Source organism: Pantherophis guttatus, chromosome 18 (genome assembly GCF_059756535.1).
Source record: "Pantherophis guttatus breed Tessera chromosome 18, ASM5975653v1, whole genome shotgun sequence".
Lineage (NCBI taxonomy): Eukaryota > Metazoa > Chordata > Lepidosauria > Squamata > Colubridae > Pantherophis > Pantherophis guttatus.
Genome location: NC_142080.1, coordinates 8,999,166 through 9,019,037, shown reverse-complemented (window position 1 = coordinate 9,019,037; position 19,872 = coordinate 8,999,166). Strand labels below are relative to the sequence as shown.

The 19,872-nt window shown below is 50.3% G+C and overlaps 1 protein-coding gene across 38 annotated transcripts in view; it reads right to left on the bottom strand.

Moving 5' to 3' along the window:
* Positions 1 to 19,872, bottom strand: part of NRXN2 (neurexin 2) — a 493,176-nt gene that overhangs the window by 252,304 nt on the left and 221,000 nt on the right. For 16 of the 38 annotated variants that reach the window (XM_087880976.1, XM_087880996.1, XM_087880981.1 and 13 more), the window contains 6 exons: positions 19,112 to 19,550; positions 16,136 to 16,519; positions 14,824 to 15,027; positions 9,096 to 9,122; positions 5,716 to 5,835; positions 1,285 to 1,669 (listed from right to left, as the gene is read on the bottom strand). In XM_087880976.1, the coding sequence (XP_087737102.1) occupies positions 1,285 to 1,669; positions 5,716 to 5,835; positions 9,096 to 9,122; positions 14,824 to 15,027; positions 16,136 to 16,519; positions 19,112 to 19,550 (1,559 nt within the window). The remainder of the gene's footprint in view (positions 1 to 1,284; positions 1,670 to 5,715; positions 5,836 to 9,095; positions 9,123 to 14,823; positions 15,028 to 16,135; positions 16,520 to 19,111; positions 19,551 to 19,872) is intronic. The other 22 variants (XM_087880977.1, XM_087880997.1, XM_087880982.1 and 19 more) reach the window with 3 other exon arrangements.

Here is a 19,872-nt window from a genome sequence, read left to right as displayed (position 1 = left end):
CTCCAGACAAAAACAGCTGGACCAAGGTGGAGAATTCCTGTCCAATTCCTTCACCGGGCATAAATATTTTATATTTTTATTTTGGCCTCCAAGGGCCTCATCTTACAAGGCTGTTCTCCGGACAGGAGGGTGAAAAGGCCAACCCAGAGCAGGCCTCTTCCCAGGGCACCAAGGGAGCCATTTGACTCCAAAAGGGCAGGTGGAGGAGATTAAACTCTGATGCCTGGACCTCCGTAAAGACAGGGGCCTCTCTTGCACGGCCATCTCTGCAATAGGAGACCCCAGGGCTGGGCTGGGGACTGAGTGCCTGGAGAGCCCAGAGGGTGAAGATTGGCGGATGCAGGGAGGGGAGGAAAAATCTGAGATGGTCATTTGGCTTGCTTGGGATTCCTTAAAAGAGTGGGGGGGGAGGGAGGAAAGAAAAGAGGAAGGGCAAGAAAAGAGGGAGGGAGGAAAGAAGGAAGGAAAGACAAAAAAGAGGAAGAGCAAGCAAAGAGGGAGGGAAGGAGGGAGGAAGGAAAGAAGGAAGGAAGGAAAGAAAAGAGGAAGGGCAGGAAAAGAAAGGGAGGAAGGAGAATTGGAGAGGAAGGGGGAGGGAGGAAGGAAGGAAAGAAAGAAAAGCGGAAGGGCAAGAAGAGGGAGGGAGGGAGGGAGGGAGGGAGGGAGGAGGGAAGGAAGGAGCCCTTGATTCAGTGAAAGCTAACAACGAGGCCTGATCATTGCCAGAAAGAAAGAAAGAAAGAGAAGGAGGGAAGGAAGGAAGGAGAAAGAAGGAAGGAGAAAGAAAGAAAGAAAGAAAGAAAGAAAGAAAGAAAGAAAGAAAGAAAGAAAGAAAGAAAGAAAAAAAAAAAGAAAGGAAGGAAGGAAGAAACAAAGAAACAAAGAAAAAGAAAAGGAAGGAAGGAAGGAAAGAAGGAAGGAAGAAAGGAAGGAAGGAAGGAAGGAAGGAAGGAAGGAAGGAAGGAAAGAAGGAAGGAAGGAAGGAAGGAAGGATGTTTCTTTAAAGCAGAATTTGTCAAGGACCAACAGATGCTCGGGGAGGGGGGGCACCATGTGTGGGCAGCAAGGATGGAACAAAATCTTCTCCCAGTGGGCAAATGGCTGTTCTGGGGGGGGGGCATATTCTGTCCTGGAGGTGGGATTAAACCCCCCTCCCCCCCCCAACACGGCAGAGGACGCAGAGTGACCATTGACATTGGCAGCAAAGCCAGCCTAGCCGGGCCCCACCAGAGCCCGAGGGCCGATGCCGTCCGTCCATCCGTCCGTCCCTCCGTGGCGCCTCACCCTTTGACCAGCTCCACCACGATGAAGTCGTTGCCGTTGCCGCTGTTGAAGAGGATGAGCCCGTCGGTGGCCGTGGTCTTGAACTGGAAGAAGAGGTGCATGGAAGCGTAGGCCTGCAGCGTGGCCAGCGCCAGGTAGCTGGCTTTGCTTTTGAAAGTGACCGGGTCGGCGATGATGCTGCGCAGGCCGAAGCGGGCGTTGAGCTCGCAGTAGCTGATGTCGCCGTTCTTGCAGAGGTCCATGTAGGGCATCCCGTTGAAGACCAGGCTGCTCAGGTGGCCGATGAAGTTGGAAGGCACCATGGAGATGAACCGCCGTTCCGTCATGATGCCCGTCTCGATGTTGTGGAACTCCAGGCGGGTGTGGGCGCCCGCCATCTGCCCTGCTTGGGCCGAGCAAAGGGCGAGAGGGCAAAATATTAGCATGCCAAAGGCCTCGGGAGGGAGGAAATCGCGCCCAGGAAACGCCGGAAAAGAGGCTTAAGTAGGGAAGCGGGTGGCATGGAGCCGAGGCTTCCAGGAGCCTGGCAAAGCCCCCTCGGCACCAATCAATCAATCAATCAATCAATCAATCAATCAATCAGGGTAGAGTTGGCAGGGACCTCAGAGGTCTGCTAGTCCAACCCCCTGCTCAAGCAGGAGATCCTATACCAGTGATGGCTAACCTTTTTGTCATTGCGTGCCAAAAGCGGGGGGGAGCGCTATTGGCACACGATGGCATGGTGGGACTGGAAGGCCCGTTTTTTTTGCCCTCCCCAGGCTCCAGAGCCTTTCTAGGAGCCTGGGGAGGGCAAAAACAGCCTTCCCCAGCCATCCCCGGAGCCCCTCCTGAGGCCAGAAATGGCCCATTTCCCAACTTCCGGTGGGACCGGAAGGCTCGTTTTTCACTCTCCCCAGGCTCCAGAGGCTTCCTAGGAGCCTGGGGAGGGCAAAAATGGCCTTCCCCACCCCCTTAGAGGCCAGAAACAGCCTGTTTCCCAACGTCCGGTGGGCCTGGAAGGCCGGAAAATCAGGTGGCTGGCACACTCATGTGCGAGGGAGCTGAGCTAGGGCAACAGCTCACGTGCTGGAAGATATGGCTTCGCGTGCCACTTGTGGCACGCGTGCCATAGGTTCACCATCACGGTCCTATACCATGTCAATCAATGAATCAATCAATCAATCAATCAATCAATCAATCAGAATAAAGCTGGAAGGGACCTTGGAGGTCTTCTAGTCCAACCCCTTGCTCAAGCAGGAGACCTTGTATCATTTCAGACAGGTGGATGTTCCCTTGTCCACTTCTGTTTCCAGCTTCCCTTCTCCGTTCCCGTCTGCCCCTCTGAATCCAGGCAGTAATGCTATTAATCATCATCACTGCGATTACAGCTAGTCCTCTACTTACGACCACAATCGAGCCCAACATTTATGTCGTTAAGTGAGAAATCTGTTAAGGGAGTTTTGCCTCATTTTACGACTTTTCTCACCACATTTGTTAAGCGGATCACTGCGGTTCTTAAATGAGCCACACGGTTGTTAAGTGAATCCAACTTCCCCCCATGGACTTTGCTTGTCAGAAAGTCACAAAAAGGGATCCCATAACCCCGGGGCGTTGCAATATGAGTCAACTGTCAAGCGTCTAAATGTAAATCACGTGTCGTAAGTGGGAAAAATTGTCACTTTTTTTTCAGTGCCGTTGTTAACTCTGAACGGTCACTAAACGAGCTGTTGTAAATCGAGGACTACCTGTAATTGCTATCAATCCTCCTCATTGCTATTTAATCCCGGTCTAATTTTTGTGGGCTGGATTTGCATGCGTCACTCACTTGATGACTGAATTAAATCTGCTTTTACGGCTCTGTACGATCCGATAATTCATGCATGAGCCCATGAAATCGAATTGAATTGAATACTAATCACACCAGCCGAGTCCACAATTACACCTGTTTGTGTACACAGCCACAAACGGGTAGATATGTCCAGCGTGCAAAAAGCCACAACATGGCAAACCAGGTTTTTTGTTTTTTTTAAATGTTGCAGAATGGCAGCTGGACCAAACTCCAGCTGTTTTATTTCCACTCCTAGATTGATTGCTTGATCTGAATCTCCCCCTAGTGGCCAAAGCGGGTGATTGTTTTAAGATTCTGGAGTCCGGAAAAGAAAAGGGACCGTTGTCTGAGGATGTTTGCTGCCCTCTTGTGGCCAAAAGGAAGAATGGCAATGGTTCATTTTCCACTCCCAGGTGAACGCAAGTTAAGAGCAGAATTGTGTTAAGTTTAAGTTTGTCCCAAAATCCGGCAGCTCCTTTTCCTATCTATCTATTATCTGCCTATCATCTATCTTTATCTATCTGTCTTCTGTCTGTCTATCTATCTATCTATCTATCTATCTATCTATCCATCTATCGTCTGTCTATCATATCTATCTGTCTGTCTGTCTGTCTGTCTGTCTATCTATCATATCTATCTATCCATCCGTCCATTTATCATCTGTCTGTCTATCATATCTATCTATCTATCTATCTATCTATCTATCTATCTATCTATCTATCTATCTATCTATCGTCTGTCTATCTATCTATCTATCTATCTATCTATCTATCTATCTATCTATCATAACTGTGTATCATATCTATCTGTCTGTCTGTCTGTCTGCCTGCCTATCTATCTATCTATCTATCTATCTATCTATCTATCTGTCATCTATCATCTGCCTATCATCTATCTTTATCTGTCTGTCTTCTATCTATCTATCTATCTATCTATCTATCTATCTATCTATCTATCTATCTATCTGTCATCTATCTATCATCTGCCTATCATCTATCTTTATCTGTCTGTCTTCTATCTATCTATCTATCTATCTATCTATCTATCTATCTATCTATCTATCTATCTATCTATCTAGTATTTTCCATTCCCAGATGAACGCAGGTTAAGAGCAGAATGGTGTTAAGTTTATTTAATGCCCCAAAATCCGGCAGCTCCTTTTCCAGCTGCGGTTTTTTATCACAACGCGGAAATATTTGTGAGCTGGGCGATACTCACTTCACCTGATGCACCTCTGCCTTAACGCAGAGGGAAGAAAATGCAGGTGGTCCTCGATTTACGACCATAATTGAGCCCAAGATTTATGTTGTTAAGCGAGACATATTGTTTAGTGAATTTTGCCCCATGTTATGACCTTCCCTGCCACAGTTGTTAAGTGAATCTCTGCAGTTAGTAAATTAGTCACACAGTTGTTAAGTGAACTCGGATTCCCCGTTGACTTTGCTGGTCAGAAGGTCGCAAAAGGGAATCATGTGATCCCCAGGATGCTACAACCGTCGTAAGTGTGAGTCAGTTGCCAAGCCTCTGAATTTGGATCCATGTGTCCATGGGGGACGCTGCAACGGTTATAAGTGTGAAAAACGGTCACCGGTCGCTTTTTTCAGCGCTGTTGTAACTTCGGTCACTAAAAGAACTAATGTTACTTGAGGGCTACCTATATACAGATAGTCCTCAAGTTACAACCATTCATTCAGTGACCGTTTGAAGTTAAAACAGCACTGAAGAAAGAGACTTAGGACCATTGTTCACACTTAATGACCGTTGCAGCGTCCCTGGGGGGGAGGGTCATGTGATCAAAATTCAGCGGCTTGGCAGCTGACTCGTACTTATGACAGCTGCAGCGTCCTGAGATCCTGTGAGATCCCCTTCTGCGACCTTCCCAGAGAGTTTCAACAAGCAAAGTCAATGGGGGGGAAAAGTCAGATTGGCTTAACAGATTTACTTTAACAATCACGTGATTCGCTTAACCCAGGGATCAGCAACCTGCGGCTCTGGAGCCGCATGTGGCTCTTTCACCCCTCTGCTGCGGCTCCCTGTCACTTAAAATATCACTCACAGCTGCCAATGTGTGACACTTGCTGGCACGGGATTTATTGAGCTTTTCAACCCCCGGTAGGCCAACCATGGATAAATCCAAGAAAAGTTTCAGAAGAAAACAGAACGTTTAATTCGACTACATTTGCTAGTTTTGTGGCCGCTCAAGAAATAGTCAGGCACGGGAAGGGTTTTTGTGGCTCCCGGGGTTTTCTTTTCTGTGGGAAACGGGTCCAAATGGCTCTTTTGAGTGTTTAAGGTTGCAGACCCCTGGCTTAACCATTGCAGCGATTCGCTTAACAACCATGAGAAAAGTGGTCGTAAAATCGGGCACGACTGTCTTGCTTAGCAGCACAAATTCCGGTCCCGATTGTGGCCATAAGTCTAAGGCATTGTCTAAGGCAGGGCCACTTTTAAGACTTGTGGACTTCAAACTCCCAGAATTCCTCAGCCAGCAAAGCTGAGGAATTCTGGGAGTTGAAGTCCACAAGTCTTAAAGTGCCCAAGGTTGGAAGAGCCCTGGTCCAAGGAGTTGTGTGAAGCCACAAGCTTTTGTCTCACAAGCATCATTCTGTTCCACTCTGGCTTACCTTCCACGGTGACATTGTCCACGGACAGCTGCAGGTTCTTCCCACGCCGGACAACCCGGACGGTGTGCCACTCGTTGTCATTGAGTTTGTGGCCAGCAAAGAGAGTTTCTGGCCCTTTACCTGTGGGCAGGATGGTGAAGTCAAGAGCAGCTGTTTTCGGGGGGGGGGGCTATCGGAGAGCGGCTGGGTTCCCCGCCCTCCCGCTGACAAACCCCCCCCCCATTAGGGAACGCAGCCCCAGAGACAGAGAATTCCCATCCAACAATTTCACAGCACCCTGCGGTGTGTGTATACACTCACACACGCACTTACTTACACACACAGCCCTCGGAAAGCAAGCACGGGCATTCAAACACGCTCCAGACGAGTCCCACGTTGGTGTGGTTGCCGCCACCTTAATTCCTCATAATTCCTCATTTTTGGTAAATGCACACTTTAGATTGGTGTTTCTCCTTTAAGATGGCACGGGGGTCAGGTCCCAGAATTCCCCAGCCTCCGGAACCCCACACCTAAAACTCCACCTCTACCTCTCTCGCCAAGAGCCTGCCAGTTCCCCGACTCACCTGCCTCTAAGGATTAGTGCGTGTCCAGGATTTTGCAGCCAGGCTCACCTGACAAAAGGTGTGAGCCCGGAGCATCCTTCTACGGGCCAAGGGGCATACCTGTCCAGGGTTTTGAGTTGGATTTAGATTAATGGAGTTGGAAGGGACTTTATAGGTCATCTAGTCCAGCCCCCTGTCCAAGCAGGAGGCCCTACATCAGTGATGGCAAACTTTTTTGGCACCGAGTGCCCAAACGGGAATGCAACATGTGTGTGCATGTGCGTGCGCCAGAGCGCTGGAAACCTAAAAACCAGCTGGCCAGTGCGCATGCCTGTTTTGGGGGCATTTTTGGCGATTTTTGGGACTGTTTTTAGGCTGTTTTTTGGACCATTTTCAGGCCGTTTTCAGGCTGTTTTTTGGACCATTTTCAGGCCATTTTCAGGCCATTTTCCAGACCATTTTCAGGCAGTTTTTTCAGGCAGTGTTTGGCCCGAAAAACAGCCTGAAATGACCCAAAAAACGCCCCCCAAACAGCCTGTTTTTTGGCAGTTTCTTGGACCATTTTCAGGCTATTTTCCGGTGCTCTGGCACCCCCGAAGTCCAGCTGGCCACGCGCATGTGTGTGCAGGAAACCAGAAGAGCAGCTGGCGATGGCGTGCATGCCCACAGGGAGAGCTCTGTCTGCCACCTTTGGCACGCATGCCATAGGTTCGCCATCGCGGCCTTACACAATTTCTGATAAATGGCCAGTCCAATCCCTTCTTGGAAGCCTCTTGTGAGCCAGGCAGGCTTCTGTCGAGGGGGGAGGGGGGGCTAGTAAAAAGGGGATTGTGGGTAGAGGGGAATAAATCCCGGCCAAGACCCCCAAGGGCGGTTCTTTCTGTACTTTTATCTTGAATCTTCAGAGCAAGTCAAGATGATGATGAAAGGAAGCAGGTAGAAAAGCAGCTTTTTCCCCTGTATGGCAGCGCCCGGGAAAAACTTGCCAAAATAATTGCCGGGCAATTTCCATCTTCAGGAATCTTTGCACCATGGGTTTTGGAGCAGATTAGAAATATCCATGGAAAAGAAGGAAGCCATCTTGTCAGGGTAAAGCTTTAAGAACTGACCAGCTGCTGCAATGATGTAATGCTGGGAATGAGCCAGCAAGGTTTTTGGGATGATATCATTTTAAGAGCCTGTCATAAGAAGAGGCCCTGTTGGGACGTATCTCCCTCTCCGTGTGTGCTTCTGTGCTATAATTGCTGATTGTTTGAGGTCTGACTAAAGTATGTGTATGTATATATTCTTTGTAGATCAAACCACTATTTAAAATAAAAAATCTCTGTTTGCTGTATTTGCTCCTGGATTGTCTCACATAGTGTTGTGGTCCGCCTGCAGCCTGCGGAGCTGGCATTGGAGTCGGACAGTGAGAAGGCTGGGGAGGAATGTGGGCCAGTCCTGGAGTCTGGGGAAGGCTCGGACGAGGGCTCTACATCGGAGGCAGAGATGGGGCCAGGGCCATCTGGGAGTGATGTGCGGACTACGGAGCCTCCAGAATTGGACATCAGAGAGGCAGAGGAACAGGAGGAGCCTGTTCCTAGTGCGCGCATGCACAGAGCTGCCAGAGAGCAAGGACAGTTAAAACAAAAGGGACGACTCAGGAATAAGACCTGGAGATGATTGGCCCCTCCCATAAGTCTTAAAAGAGCAGCAAAGGCACTGGGCCCTTTGCAGGAAAGCAACGTTGCTAATTCTGTTCCCAGTCGGCATCTCTGTTTGATTCTGGACTCTGTGTGGCTTTGCCAAGGAGGTCTTTGGCAGCGTGTCATGGGAGATAAAGGTTGGTGATCATCCTGCCTCTGTTTGCTCATTTTTCCCCAATCAATAGGGGATTTACTAATGAATTCACCACTATAATATTGCAGGGGAGTCTATAACATTTCAGACAAATGGCTGCCCAATCTCGTCTTAAAAACCTCCAGTAATGAAGCACTACAACTTCTGGTGGCAAGCTGTTCCACTGGTTAATTGTTCTCACTGTCAGGAAATGTCTCCTTAGTTCTAGGTTGCTTCTCTCCTTGATGAGTTTCCATCCGTTGCTTCTTCTCCTGCCCTCAGGGGCTTTGGAGAAGAGCTTGATTCCCTCTTCTTTGGGGCAGCCCCTGAGATATTGGAAGACTGCTGTCATGTGCCCCCTGGTCCTTCTCTTCACTAGACTGGCCATACCTGGTTCCTGCCGTCGTTCGTCGTATGTTTTAGCCTCCAGCCCCCTCATCGTCTTGGTTGCTCTTTTCTGTACTCTTTCTAGAGTCTCCACGTTGAAGCATATTTACATATACTTGACTAGGTAACATCATCACTCCAACCAACACTGACAGGGCAAGCCATTTGTTTATACTCACTCCCTTCTAGCACTGATGGTGTTACCTAGTTGGGTCATGAAACATCTTCAAGAAAACCACCCAGCTCAGAGAGCACCAAGGACCTTACAGTTTCCTTATGAAAGATGGGAGACTCCACAATTCCTTCGGTTTTTCCAGCCTCTAACCCTCTCCTCCCCCATCTCGTCTTCCATCTTTCGGCCCCCCTCCCTCAAAAGCTCCCTCCCCCTCATTACACAGCCACACATGCAAACACACAGACGCACACATGTTTCCTCTTGCACAAGCACCAAGCGTGTGAGGGGGGCGGGAGTGAGGCCCCAAACTGCCGGGTTTCAAAGCAAGCGAGCTGAAGAAAAGGAGGGCTTGTAAACATGGATGCAGAGAGAGAGAGAGAGAGAAAGATTCCAAAAGAGAGAGAGAGAGAGAGAGAGAGAGAAAGAGAGAGAAAAAAAACAATGAGAAGGCAACTTACTAGGGTTACAGCCTATCCTGACACAGTCTGAGACGGGGGCCCGGGGAGGGGAGGGGGAGAGAGAGAAGAGAACGAGAGAGTTTTATATCCTTCAAGGAAACATTTTGTCACCAAACACCCAAAAAAAATATTACAGCAAATGCAGGCCACCATCCGGGGACGGGCACGCCACGAGGGAGACGCTTGCGTTGGCACCGAGGAGGCTGCCAGGATCCCAACTGGCGAACCGAGGGGGCCGGGAGCCTCTCGATCCAAGACACAAAGACACAAAACCCCAATTTGGTTCTGGCTGTTTTGTACACCGGCACCACCAGAAGCCCTCAGGGTGGGGGCAGGGAGTAGGTTTATCCCCACCTAATGCCAGTCTGTTCTCAACCTTTTGGCCACTTTTTAAGGCGAGTGGGCTTCAACTCCCAGAATTCCCCCAGCCAGCACAACACAAAAGACGGCAGGCGATTTTGGCAGGATGGGTCAGTGGTGTAATCCTCCGCAGTTTGCCACCTGTTCGCTGCCTGCGCAGTGCGTGCCAAATGCACGAAAAAGGACACTTAACAAGGTAAGTAGAACAGCGAGGGGTGGAACAGCTGTGCCGCGCTATTTAGATTCGCTAGAAAGCAGGATTTCCTGCTTTCTAGCAAATATAAATCTCGCGGCATAGCTGATCGTCGGAAATATCCGCTCGGATCAACCGGGAGCTTTTTTTTTTACTACCGGTTCGCCGAACTGGTAGCTTTTATCACTACTGTTTCACCCAAACCGGTGCGAACCGAGAGGATTTCACCACTGGGATGGGTGGCGTCTTCCGTGCCTGATAAGGTCAGCTTTCTGGCTGGGGAATTCTGGGAGTTGAAGTCCACCCACCTCAAAGTGGCTCAAAGTGGTTGAGAGACGCTGCCATCCACGTATGCCCAGTTTTGGACAGTGCCCAAAAGGGGGCCCTCCCTGCGCCATGGCAAGCATTTTGAAAACTGCAGGATTTTGCACAGTCCCAAATTAGGGGGCTGGAGAAGGGGGGGGCGGTGTTCCAAGAAACCGGCCATGAGAATTTCTGATGCTAATCTTGAACGCTGCCGGTTTATTTCACCCATCAAAGTTTTGGGGGCTCTCTCGGCGCTGGCAAGCGGCTCCCTTGTCATGATCAGCTGTGCAGAGAAAGGGGGGGAGAAATTGGGGAGCGGCAGCCTTTCCTCCCCCACCCCAGCTCAATGCCTCCCCGTCCCCCAAGACGAATGGACTGCCACCCACACCCTTTCTGCAAGCTGCACAGCTGGGCCACGGCGTCCCGTCAACCTCGGCAGAGCAGTGGGTGCAAGCAGCCACAGGACCGAGAAACTTCTCTTGTGGGAAGAAGGCAGGAATTCCCGGGGCTGGGGGGGGGGGCGGTTGGGGGGGAATGTCCTGGGAAGCAGGACAGGGAAGATTGCGGGTGGGGGACGGAGAGAGAGAGAGAGATTTGAGTTTGGGTCACTGTGGCTGCTTGCTCTGGGTTGGCTTTTTATGCACCAATGAAGGGTCAAAAACCCACAACAAAAGGGAGGGACGGGAGTGATCCAGGAAGCAGAATCAGCTCTCTTTCTCAGCCCGGCCATGAAAATGGTAGCCTGATGGTCAGGAGAGAGAGAGAGAGAGGACAGCTGCCCTTTCCTGGCTAGCAAGAGGTGGGGAGGGAAGGACCCTCCCACCCTGGGATGGGATGCTGGGGATTCGCAGGGGTTCAGGAGAACCTCTAGCTAAGATTCTGTGCAGTTCAGAGAACCCCCAAATCCCACTCCTGGCTGGCTCTGCCCACCCCATCCTGCCACTCCCAGGAGTCCCCATGCGGCCCGTTTTGGATGCAGCTAAGTACAGGGCGCGCACGGAGGCTCGGGGAGGGTGAAAAACGGACCTACCGGAAGTTCGGGAAGAGGACCGAACCAGAGGACCTCCGGAGCCTGGGGAGGCCGTTTTTGCCCTCCCGGAAGCTCAAAGAAAGCTTCCGGAGCCCGGGGAGGACAAAAACGCCCTCCCCACTGTGGTGCAGGAAGCCGACTAGGCCACGCCCACCATGGCCACCCCCACCCAGCAACCGGGCAGAGAACCCCTTGCTAAAATTTTTGAATCCCACCCCTGCTCCCGCCCAAGAAAGAGGCTTAAACTTTGCACCCGTGTTTGACCCTCGAGGGGGGGGGAACGCTGGTCGATGAACCTGTTTCCCAAGGCTGCCTCTTTTCATCCCATCCCAGGTGCGGAGAAATCTGAGTAGATTTGGGGGGATCTATGTGGGTGGGTGGGTGTGTTATATTTGAGGAATCAAAATCCACCTGGATCACAGCAGGATCTCAAAGTGCCCCCGGGGGAAAAGACCAGGGAAAGCGAGATCAGGCATTCGGCTGCTGGCTTTAGAAACCTTTATTTCTGGCTGGGTTTTATTCGCTTCCCGTGGATTGCAACTAACGGCGATATTTGCTGAAAAAGCAGGCAAACCCCAGGAAATCCATGGGATTACTCATGAGTAAAAAAAAAATCCATTGGGGCGTTATGACCAGCCCTGACTAAAAGAGCGTTTTGAATTATTTTTACGAGTAGTCCTTGCTTACCAATTTAACAGTCGTTAGAAGTTAGGAAGGTTTTAAAAAAAAACAGCTTTGCAACCGATCCTCGCATTTATAATAGTCGTGTCCAGAGCCAATGAGAAAGATGGCAGCAAAATTGCAAGTCGCCGTCACAGGGCGTCTTGCTTGACAGTGATTTGCTTAACAACTAAATGGGAAGGGATGTCGTAAGTCCAGCACAGTCAATTTATTTATTTATTTATTTATTTATTTATTTATTTATTTATTTATTTATTTATTTATTTATTTATTTATTTATTTATTTATTTATTTATTTATTTATTTATTTTCTATCTATCTTAACGGCCAGAGGGCTTAGTGTGACTGTAACGGAATGTGAGAATGGCCTTGGATGGAAGGAGATGCTGCCTAAAGAACATCCGATAAAAGGATGAGGAGCCCTCAGCTGAATAAGGGGAAGGGGGAAAAAGACTTCATTAGGATCAGGGCTGGGCCGCTGGGGGTTCGGGAGAGCCTCTAGCTAAGATTCTGTGCAGTTCAGAGAACCCCCAAATCCCACTCCTGGCTGGCCCCGCCCACCTTGCCCCGCCCACCTTGCCCAGCCTCTCCTAGGAGTCCCCACAAGTCCCGTTTTGGATGCAGGGCACGCGCAGAGGCTCAGGGAGAGCGAAAAACAGGCCTACCGGAAGTTCAGGAAGGCCGGAAACGGGCCCGCTTCTGGCCTCCAGAGGGCCTCTGGAGCCTGGGGAGGCCGTTTTCGCCCTCCCAGAGGCTCGAGGAAAGCTTCCAGAGCCCGGGGAGAGCAAAATCGCCCCCTCTCCCTGTCACTGCGTTATGTATTTGTCAGCCGAGCGTCCATCCTAAGACTTACGGTAGCCTGTCGGAGAACTTTATCACATCTCTGTAGCAACAGAGATAAGACTGTCTTGTTTAAGGAAGTTTAAGGAAGAAACTTCCTGATCTTTTTCTTTTGCCGGTAACGATGTAGTTAGTAGGTTTGTTTTATTTCTTTATAATAAAATGTTTCTTAGAATATATTTCGGGTTTTCTTTCTTTAAAGTATACAGCATGGAAAAACAAGATCCATCCGTCTCTAATCAAGTGCAATTACCCCAGCAGGGAACGGGGCTGATTTACGCTCCGACACTCCCCGCCATGGTGCAGGAGGCCAACTAGGCCATGCCCGCCATGGCCACGCCCACCCAGTACCTGGGCAGAGAACCCCTTGCTAACATTTTTGAAGCCCACCCCTGATTAGGATCCATCCTAACTTATAGGTGGTAAAAAGAGATAGTGGGAGATCTGTACTTTCAGGCTGGCGGGATTATGTTAATGCAGCCTTACAATTAAATAGAACTGACTTCAATCTCTCGTGTTTCCCTTGCAAATCTGAAAGTACAAATCTCCTCCGTCTCTTTTTATCACCTGAAAATTTAGGGTGGGTCGAGTTTTTTTTCTTCCCCTGCCTGTTATTCAGCTGAGGGCTCCTCTCCCTTTTATCTGATTGTTCCTTAGTCAGCATTTCTCCTCTCCCCTCCACCCCTCTTCCAAGGTCGTTCTCACATTCCTTTGCAGTGACAGAATTGCCAGCCAGTAAGTGAGGACTAGGGGTAATGGTCTCCTCCAAGTATGGGTGAGGCTTTGATGCTTAGGCTTTGGTCCTTAGCCTGCATGAAGTGTTCCATCATCTCTTAGTTAACTTGACTCTCCCACTGATGGGGGATGAACATCTGGAGGTAATCCTCGATTTACAACAGTTCATTTAGTGACCGTTCAAAGTTACTACAACACTGAAAACAGTGACTTATGGCCATTTTTCAGTTATGACCAGTGGTGAAATCCAAATGTTTTTACTACCAGTTCTATGGGCGTGGCTTGGTGGGCGTGGTGTGGCTTGGTGGGCGTGGTGTGGCTTGGTGGGTGTGGCAGGGGAAGGATATTGCAAAATCTCCATTCCCCCCCTACTCTGGGACCAACCAGAGGTGGTATTTGCCAGTTCTCTGAACTATTCAAAATTTCCACTACCGGTTCTCCAGAACCTGTCAGTACCTGCTGGATTTCACCCCTGGTTATGACCATTGCAGCATCCCCAATGGTCATGTCATCCAAATTCAGACGCTTGGCAACTGACTCATATTTATGACGGTCGCTGGGTCCCGTGATCCCTTTTTGCGACCTTCTGACAAGCAAAGTCAATGGGGAAGCCAGATTCACTTAACAACCAGTGCTACCGCTTTAAAAACTGTAGCAATGATGGCAAGGAAGGTCGTAAAATGGGGGTCAAGACTCACTTCACAAATGCCTCACTTAGCGACATAAATGTTGGGCTTGGTTATGGTCGTAAGTCGAGGACTTCCTGTGTTTGGTCCCACAGGAGTGGCCAAATGTCTCCAACATTTGAATGTTTTCAGCCTGTTCAGCAAAAACTGGGTGAAACGAGACTTTTGAACCAATTTGGAAGCGTTTTTTCTTAGAAATGCGGAAAACATTTGCAATTCAGACCGGTTGCTTTGACTACCCCGGAGGTCATCCAGGCTCCTAACATCTGTCCCGAACTTGAATCGCAGCTGTTTGGGACTCAAAATACTTCTGAAATCATCCAAAACGAACTTCGGATAAAAAACAGGATGTTCTGAAGTGGAAATACTGAGAATTTGAAATGTTTTGCATCTCCTTCCTTAAGAAAGGGGGCCTTTACTCACGAGTATCCCCTCTGGAGATGGGGCGTTTGCAAGCGACCGCAGGCTTTTCCAAAACAAACAGCCAAAAAAGTATAATATTTCCACATCAGGCTCCAAGCCAGTGTAGTGGATTTGCATCTGGACCCGAGCAGGTGGATTTTGCAATGGTGAAAAGGAGTTTTTTTTCTGAAGATTCCTCTGCCGGAATTAAATTATTGGGGTTCTGAGGTTCACACCAGTAGTGGGCTTCAATTTCATTTGCTACTGGTTTGCTTGCGTGTGCGCGTGCGTTCACACACGCACGCAACACTTCTGAGACGTCCGGGCGGGTGGTCGGAACCACACGCCGCAGCCACCGCTACAGATTCACCCGAACTGGGGCGAACTGGTAACAACTCACCACTGGTTCACGGCCCCACCCACCATATAGTTTCCACAGTATGGCTCCCTGGACAGAGAGAATTAGAGGCTGAGGAGGGGGGGCCAGCAGGTTACCTAGGTTGACCGTGAGTTTCATCTGCCCCCCGTCCAACTCGAGGCGAAGAGTGTCGGCCGATTCCTTGGAGGTGGTGGCCATCATGAAGCCGTACGCTCGCTGCGACATAAACCGGAGGGACACGTCTTCGGCTTCGGTGTGCATGACCGTGGGCAGCATGATCTTCATATACATGCTCCCGTCGTAGCTTAGCACGGTGGCCTCTGTCCGGGGGGGGAGGGGGAGGGAGGGAGAGGGAAGAGAAGCAAGGCAGGTAAGAATGGAGGAGAGTAAAGCAGATGCTTTGGTCTAAATCAGCAACTTTCAGGCGTGTGGACTTCAGCTCCCAGAACTCCCCCCCCCCTTCCAGGACATTTGGGCAAATCAAAGCATGGTGGGTGGATACCTGCCTCTCTACCTACCTATCAGGTGCAGGGGAAGAAAGTGAGGTTATTTTACCCCAAAGCCACCCAATGGCTGAGTTTGCAAAACATGCCAGCCTAGCTATTCAATCAACCTCGTTTTCTGCCTTCACAAAATATACTTACTCACTAAACTAAAGGGAGGGAGGGAGGGAGGGAGGGAGGGAGGGGAGGAAGGAAGGAAGGAAGGAAGGAAGGAAGGAAGGAAGGAAGGAAGGAAGGAAGGAAGGAAGGAAGGAAGGAAGGAAGGAAGGAAGGAGAGAGAATTGGAGAGGAAGGGGAAGGCAGGAAGGAAGGAGGGCAAGAAAAGAGGGAGGGAGGAAAGGAGGCAGGAAGAATGGAAGAAGGAAGGAAGGAAGAAGGAAAGAAAAGAGGGAGGGAGGAAAGGAGGCAGGCAGGCAGGCAGGAAGGCAAAAAGGAAGCAAGGAAAGAAGGAGGGAAGGAAGGAAAGAAGGAAAGAAGGAAAGGAAGAAGGAAGGGGCAAGAAAGGGAGGGAGGAAAGGAGGCAGGGAGGGACGGAGGGAGGAAGGAAGGAAGGAAGGAAGGAAGGAAGGAAGGAAGGAAGGAAGAAAGAAAGAAAGAAAGAAAGAAAGAAAGAAAGAAAGAAAGAAAGAAAGAAAGAAAGAAAGAAAGAAAGAAAGAAAGAAAGGAAATGAGGCAGGCAGGCAGGCAGGCAAGAAGGAAGGAAGGAAGGAAGGAAGGAAGGAAGGAAGGAAGGAAGGAAGGAAGGAAGGAAGGAAGGAAGGAAGGAAGGAAGGAAGGCCTTGATTCACTGGAAGCTAACCATGAGATCTGATCATTACCCTGGGATTGCAACCATTGGACTTCAACCGAGCCCAGTTCACGAGGTTGTGTGAACCCAGCCTGAGAGCGGTGGCCTACCCTCCAGCCCCACCCACCCCCTCCTCACCTCTCTCACACAGCCGGCCCAGGTAGCCGGTGCCCAAGCAGTCGCAGATGAAGCGGTTCCAGCCCTCCCGGCACAGGCCTCCGTTGTGGCAGGGGGAGCTGCCGCATTGCTTGAGGGTCTCCCGGGAGCAGAAGCTGGAGACGCCGGAGACGCTCTGCACCTCGGCCAAGCGGCGCACGTCCCGGCTCTTGCCGTCGATGAAGAGGTCCCGCACGCAACCCACGTAGCCGTAGTTCAGGAAGGCCGTCCAGACCTCCGGAGGCAGGATGAGGTCCAGGCGGTTCTCGGGAAGCCCCCCCAGGTACATCTCGCTGTCCAGGTCCAAGATCTCGCTGTCCCCGCTGGCCAGGAAGGGGGTGCTGCGGCTGTTGACCGAGATGGAACCTGGGAAAGAGAACGGCTCAAGTTCAACACAGGGGACAATCGGATAAAAGGGAGAGGAGCCCTCGGCTGAACAATGGGTGGAGAAAATAACTTGGAAAGGATCCACTCTTCACTTTTCAGGGGATAAAAAAGAGATGGGGAGATTTATACTTTCAGACTTGCAAGACTGAGGTCGGCCTCCAAGAAGACCAGATGGGAAACAATCAATAAAATGAGAATAGTGCTGGAAGGGATCTTGGAGGTCCCTTGGTGGCATGCGGAGCCATATCTGAGCTTTGCCCTAGTTCAGCTCCAGCATGCATGCATGTGCCGGCCAGCTGATTTTTGGGCCTTCTGGGCCCACCAGAAGCTAGGAAATGAGCCATTTCTGGCCTCCGGAAGGCCTCTGGGGGGTGGGAAGGCCGTTTTTTGCCCTCCCCAGGCTCCAAGAAAGCCTCTGGAGCCTGGGGAGGGCGAAAAACGGGCCTACCGGGCCCACCGGGCCATTGTGTGCCAAAAGTGAGGGGGATAAGGGGGTCGCGTGTGTATGCGCGGGGCAAGAGGGGATTGAATTATGGGTGTGGGCACATGCACACACAACCCCCCCCCATGCTCCCCACGCTTTTGGCATGCGACGGCAAAAAGGATAGCCATCACTGCCCTATACCATTTCAGACAAGTGACTGTTCAGTCTCTTCTTAAAAACCTCCAGTGATGGAGCGTCCACAACTTCCGGTGGCAAGCTGTTCCACCGGTTAATTGTTCTCACAGTCAAGAAGTTTCTCCTTTATTCCAAGTTGCTTCTCTCTTCAATTAGCTTCCATCCACTGTTTTTTGTCTTGCCTTCTGGTGCTTTGGAGTATAATTTGATCCCTTCTTCTTTGGGGCAGCCCCTCAAATATTGGAAGACTGCTATCACTTAACTAATGTCTCACTTAGCAACATAAATTCTGGGCTTAATTTTTGGTCATAAGTTAAGGACTCCCTGTATTAAATTCACCTGTTTTCTGTAATTGCACAATCCCTTCAGCCGTTAATCAACCTCAAGGATCCTAATGACATCGTAAGCCACACCAAAGCTAACCAGAGCTATCATGGACCATGCTTGTTATGCCAGAGCTGTTACTGGATCAGAAACTGAACGGTCAAAGATCCTGTTGAAATGACAGGATCTTACTGGCAAATAGGCTTTAAACCAGGCATCCCTGCAGATCCTGAATGAAATAGGAGACAGGGAGGGATACAGCCTTCCTTTTTTTCGGGAGGGAGGGGTGTCTTTTAATGACCCCATAATCCCTTGCATCAAGGTAGAACCGGGGCAACTGAATGGAGCTGAGTGTTTACTGGCCAGATGCCCTTCCTGTTGCCAATGAGGAGTTTTGTTCAGCAGATATATTTCTCATCGGGCCCAGAGAGAGAAATATCTGCCTTTACCTAGGATCAAACTCACAGCCTCCTGATTGTGAGGCGAGAGCTTCACCTCTAGGCCACTTGGGATACAGTCAGGGGTAGGATTCAAAAATCTTACAAACTGGTTCTCTACCGGTTGCCGGGTGGGCATGGCCTACTCGGCCTCCTGTACCATGGCGGAGGGGGCGTTTTTGCCCTCCCCAGGCTCCGTAGGCTTTCCTTGAGCCTCTGGGAGGGCGAAAACGGCCTCCCCCAGGCTCCAGAGGCCCTCTGGAGGCCAGAAACGAGCCTGTTTCTGAACTTCCGGAACGCCCATTTTTCGCCCTCCCAGAGCCTCCACGCAGGCCCTTCACTTACCTGGTATCCAAAACGGGCCGCATGGAGACTCCTGGGAGGGAGGGGTGGGCAGGGCGGAGCCAGCCAGTCTTTGCAACTACCGGTTCGGCGAACCAGATGTAAAATTAGCATCCGATTCACCCAAACTGGTCTGAACCGGCTGGATACAGCCTTTCCATAATGCAGAAAAAAAGATCCAGTGACTGCCAAACAGCCCTTCCAGTTCTCTGATAATAACACGGAGACAAAATGGGAAGAAAAAAGGGCAGCGGGGCCTCTTCCCAAACTCCCTCTGCTCTGCTGCCAACACGACAAAGTGAATCTATGTATTACTACGACTTTCTCGTCTTGTCTGTTTGTCCGTCCGTCACCTTCATTTAGCCAAAATGGTGAGTCGGAGGGTGACAATTTTTGACTCGCGGTATCTCAATTCTGCTCACTTAAAAGAATGAGTCGAGCCACCGCTCCCCATATCGTTGAAATTTAAAGGATCTCCGTACCAACTACATTGGCAAACTGGTGGCTGCAGTACTTCCGCAGTCATAGGACGCTGGTTTCTGACAACACTCCCCGCCAGCTTCCCATCAAGTCAATGGGGAAGCTGGCAGGAAGTCAAAAGTTGGAAGTCGCGCCTGCTTCCACTGTCTTTTTTTGCCCGCCTGTGGTCACTTTGTTAATGTCTCCGGGTAAGTAAATATTGACAAAGGAAAACCCAACCGGTCGTAAAGGTTGTCTAGTCTGGAAGATGAAACTAAAATGCTTGTCTCCCTCCCACCCCCGAAGCATGACCCCACCCGGCAGCTTCTATTTCCTTGCCCGTCTTTGCTGAATGGAAGACGACGATGCATGCCTCGGAGGCATACCCACCCTTGCGCCCATCGCGCTGGAAGTCCACGTGGCACCACTCCCCGTCATTCACTTTCTTGGTGCTGGCCCGCATTTTGATGCCCCCTGAGCCCATGTCCAGCAGCAGGTAAAGGTAGCCATCCAGAAGCTCCATGGCGAAATAATCAGCCTTGTGCATGCGCTCCGACCGGCTCTCCTTGGGCGGCTGCAGCCGACCATGGCTGAAGAGGAGAAGCCCGTTGGGTTCGGTGGTCCGGAAATCAAAGGAGATGGAGCCAGTTTTCTTGGTGTTCCACTTGGGCAGGGAAATGTAGGCCTCGGGCGACTCGAAGGTGACCGGATCGAGGGCAGCGACGTTTTCGCAACGGAAGACCAGATCCCCGTTGATCTTCATCTTAGGGTCTCCTTCCTTGGCCAAGCGCGACAACTCCAGTTTGAAGTCATTGTTCTTGTAGACCACCTACAAAGGAAGGAGACAAGCATCGATGGAGCTTCTCAATCATTCCAGATCGTGGTTGTCTCAAAGGTGCTTTTTCAAAAGGAAAACGGACTTTGTTTTTCCTTGAAGAGGTTTCACTTCTCATCCAGGAGGCTTCCTCGGTTCATGAAGAAGGTTCTGGGATGAGAAGAGAAACGTCTACAAAGAAAAAGCAAGGTTTAGTAGTTGCCTTTGGGAAAAGCACCTTTGGGACAAAGGAGAAGAGCCACAGCGTCAACAGAGACATCATCAGTGGCCCTCTCCACTGACTGCCATTGTCAGTTTTGTCCAATTTGAATCGCCT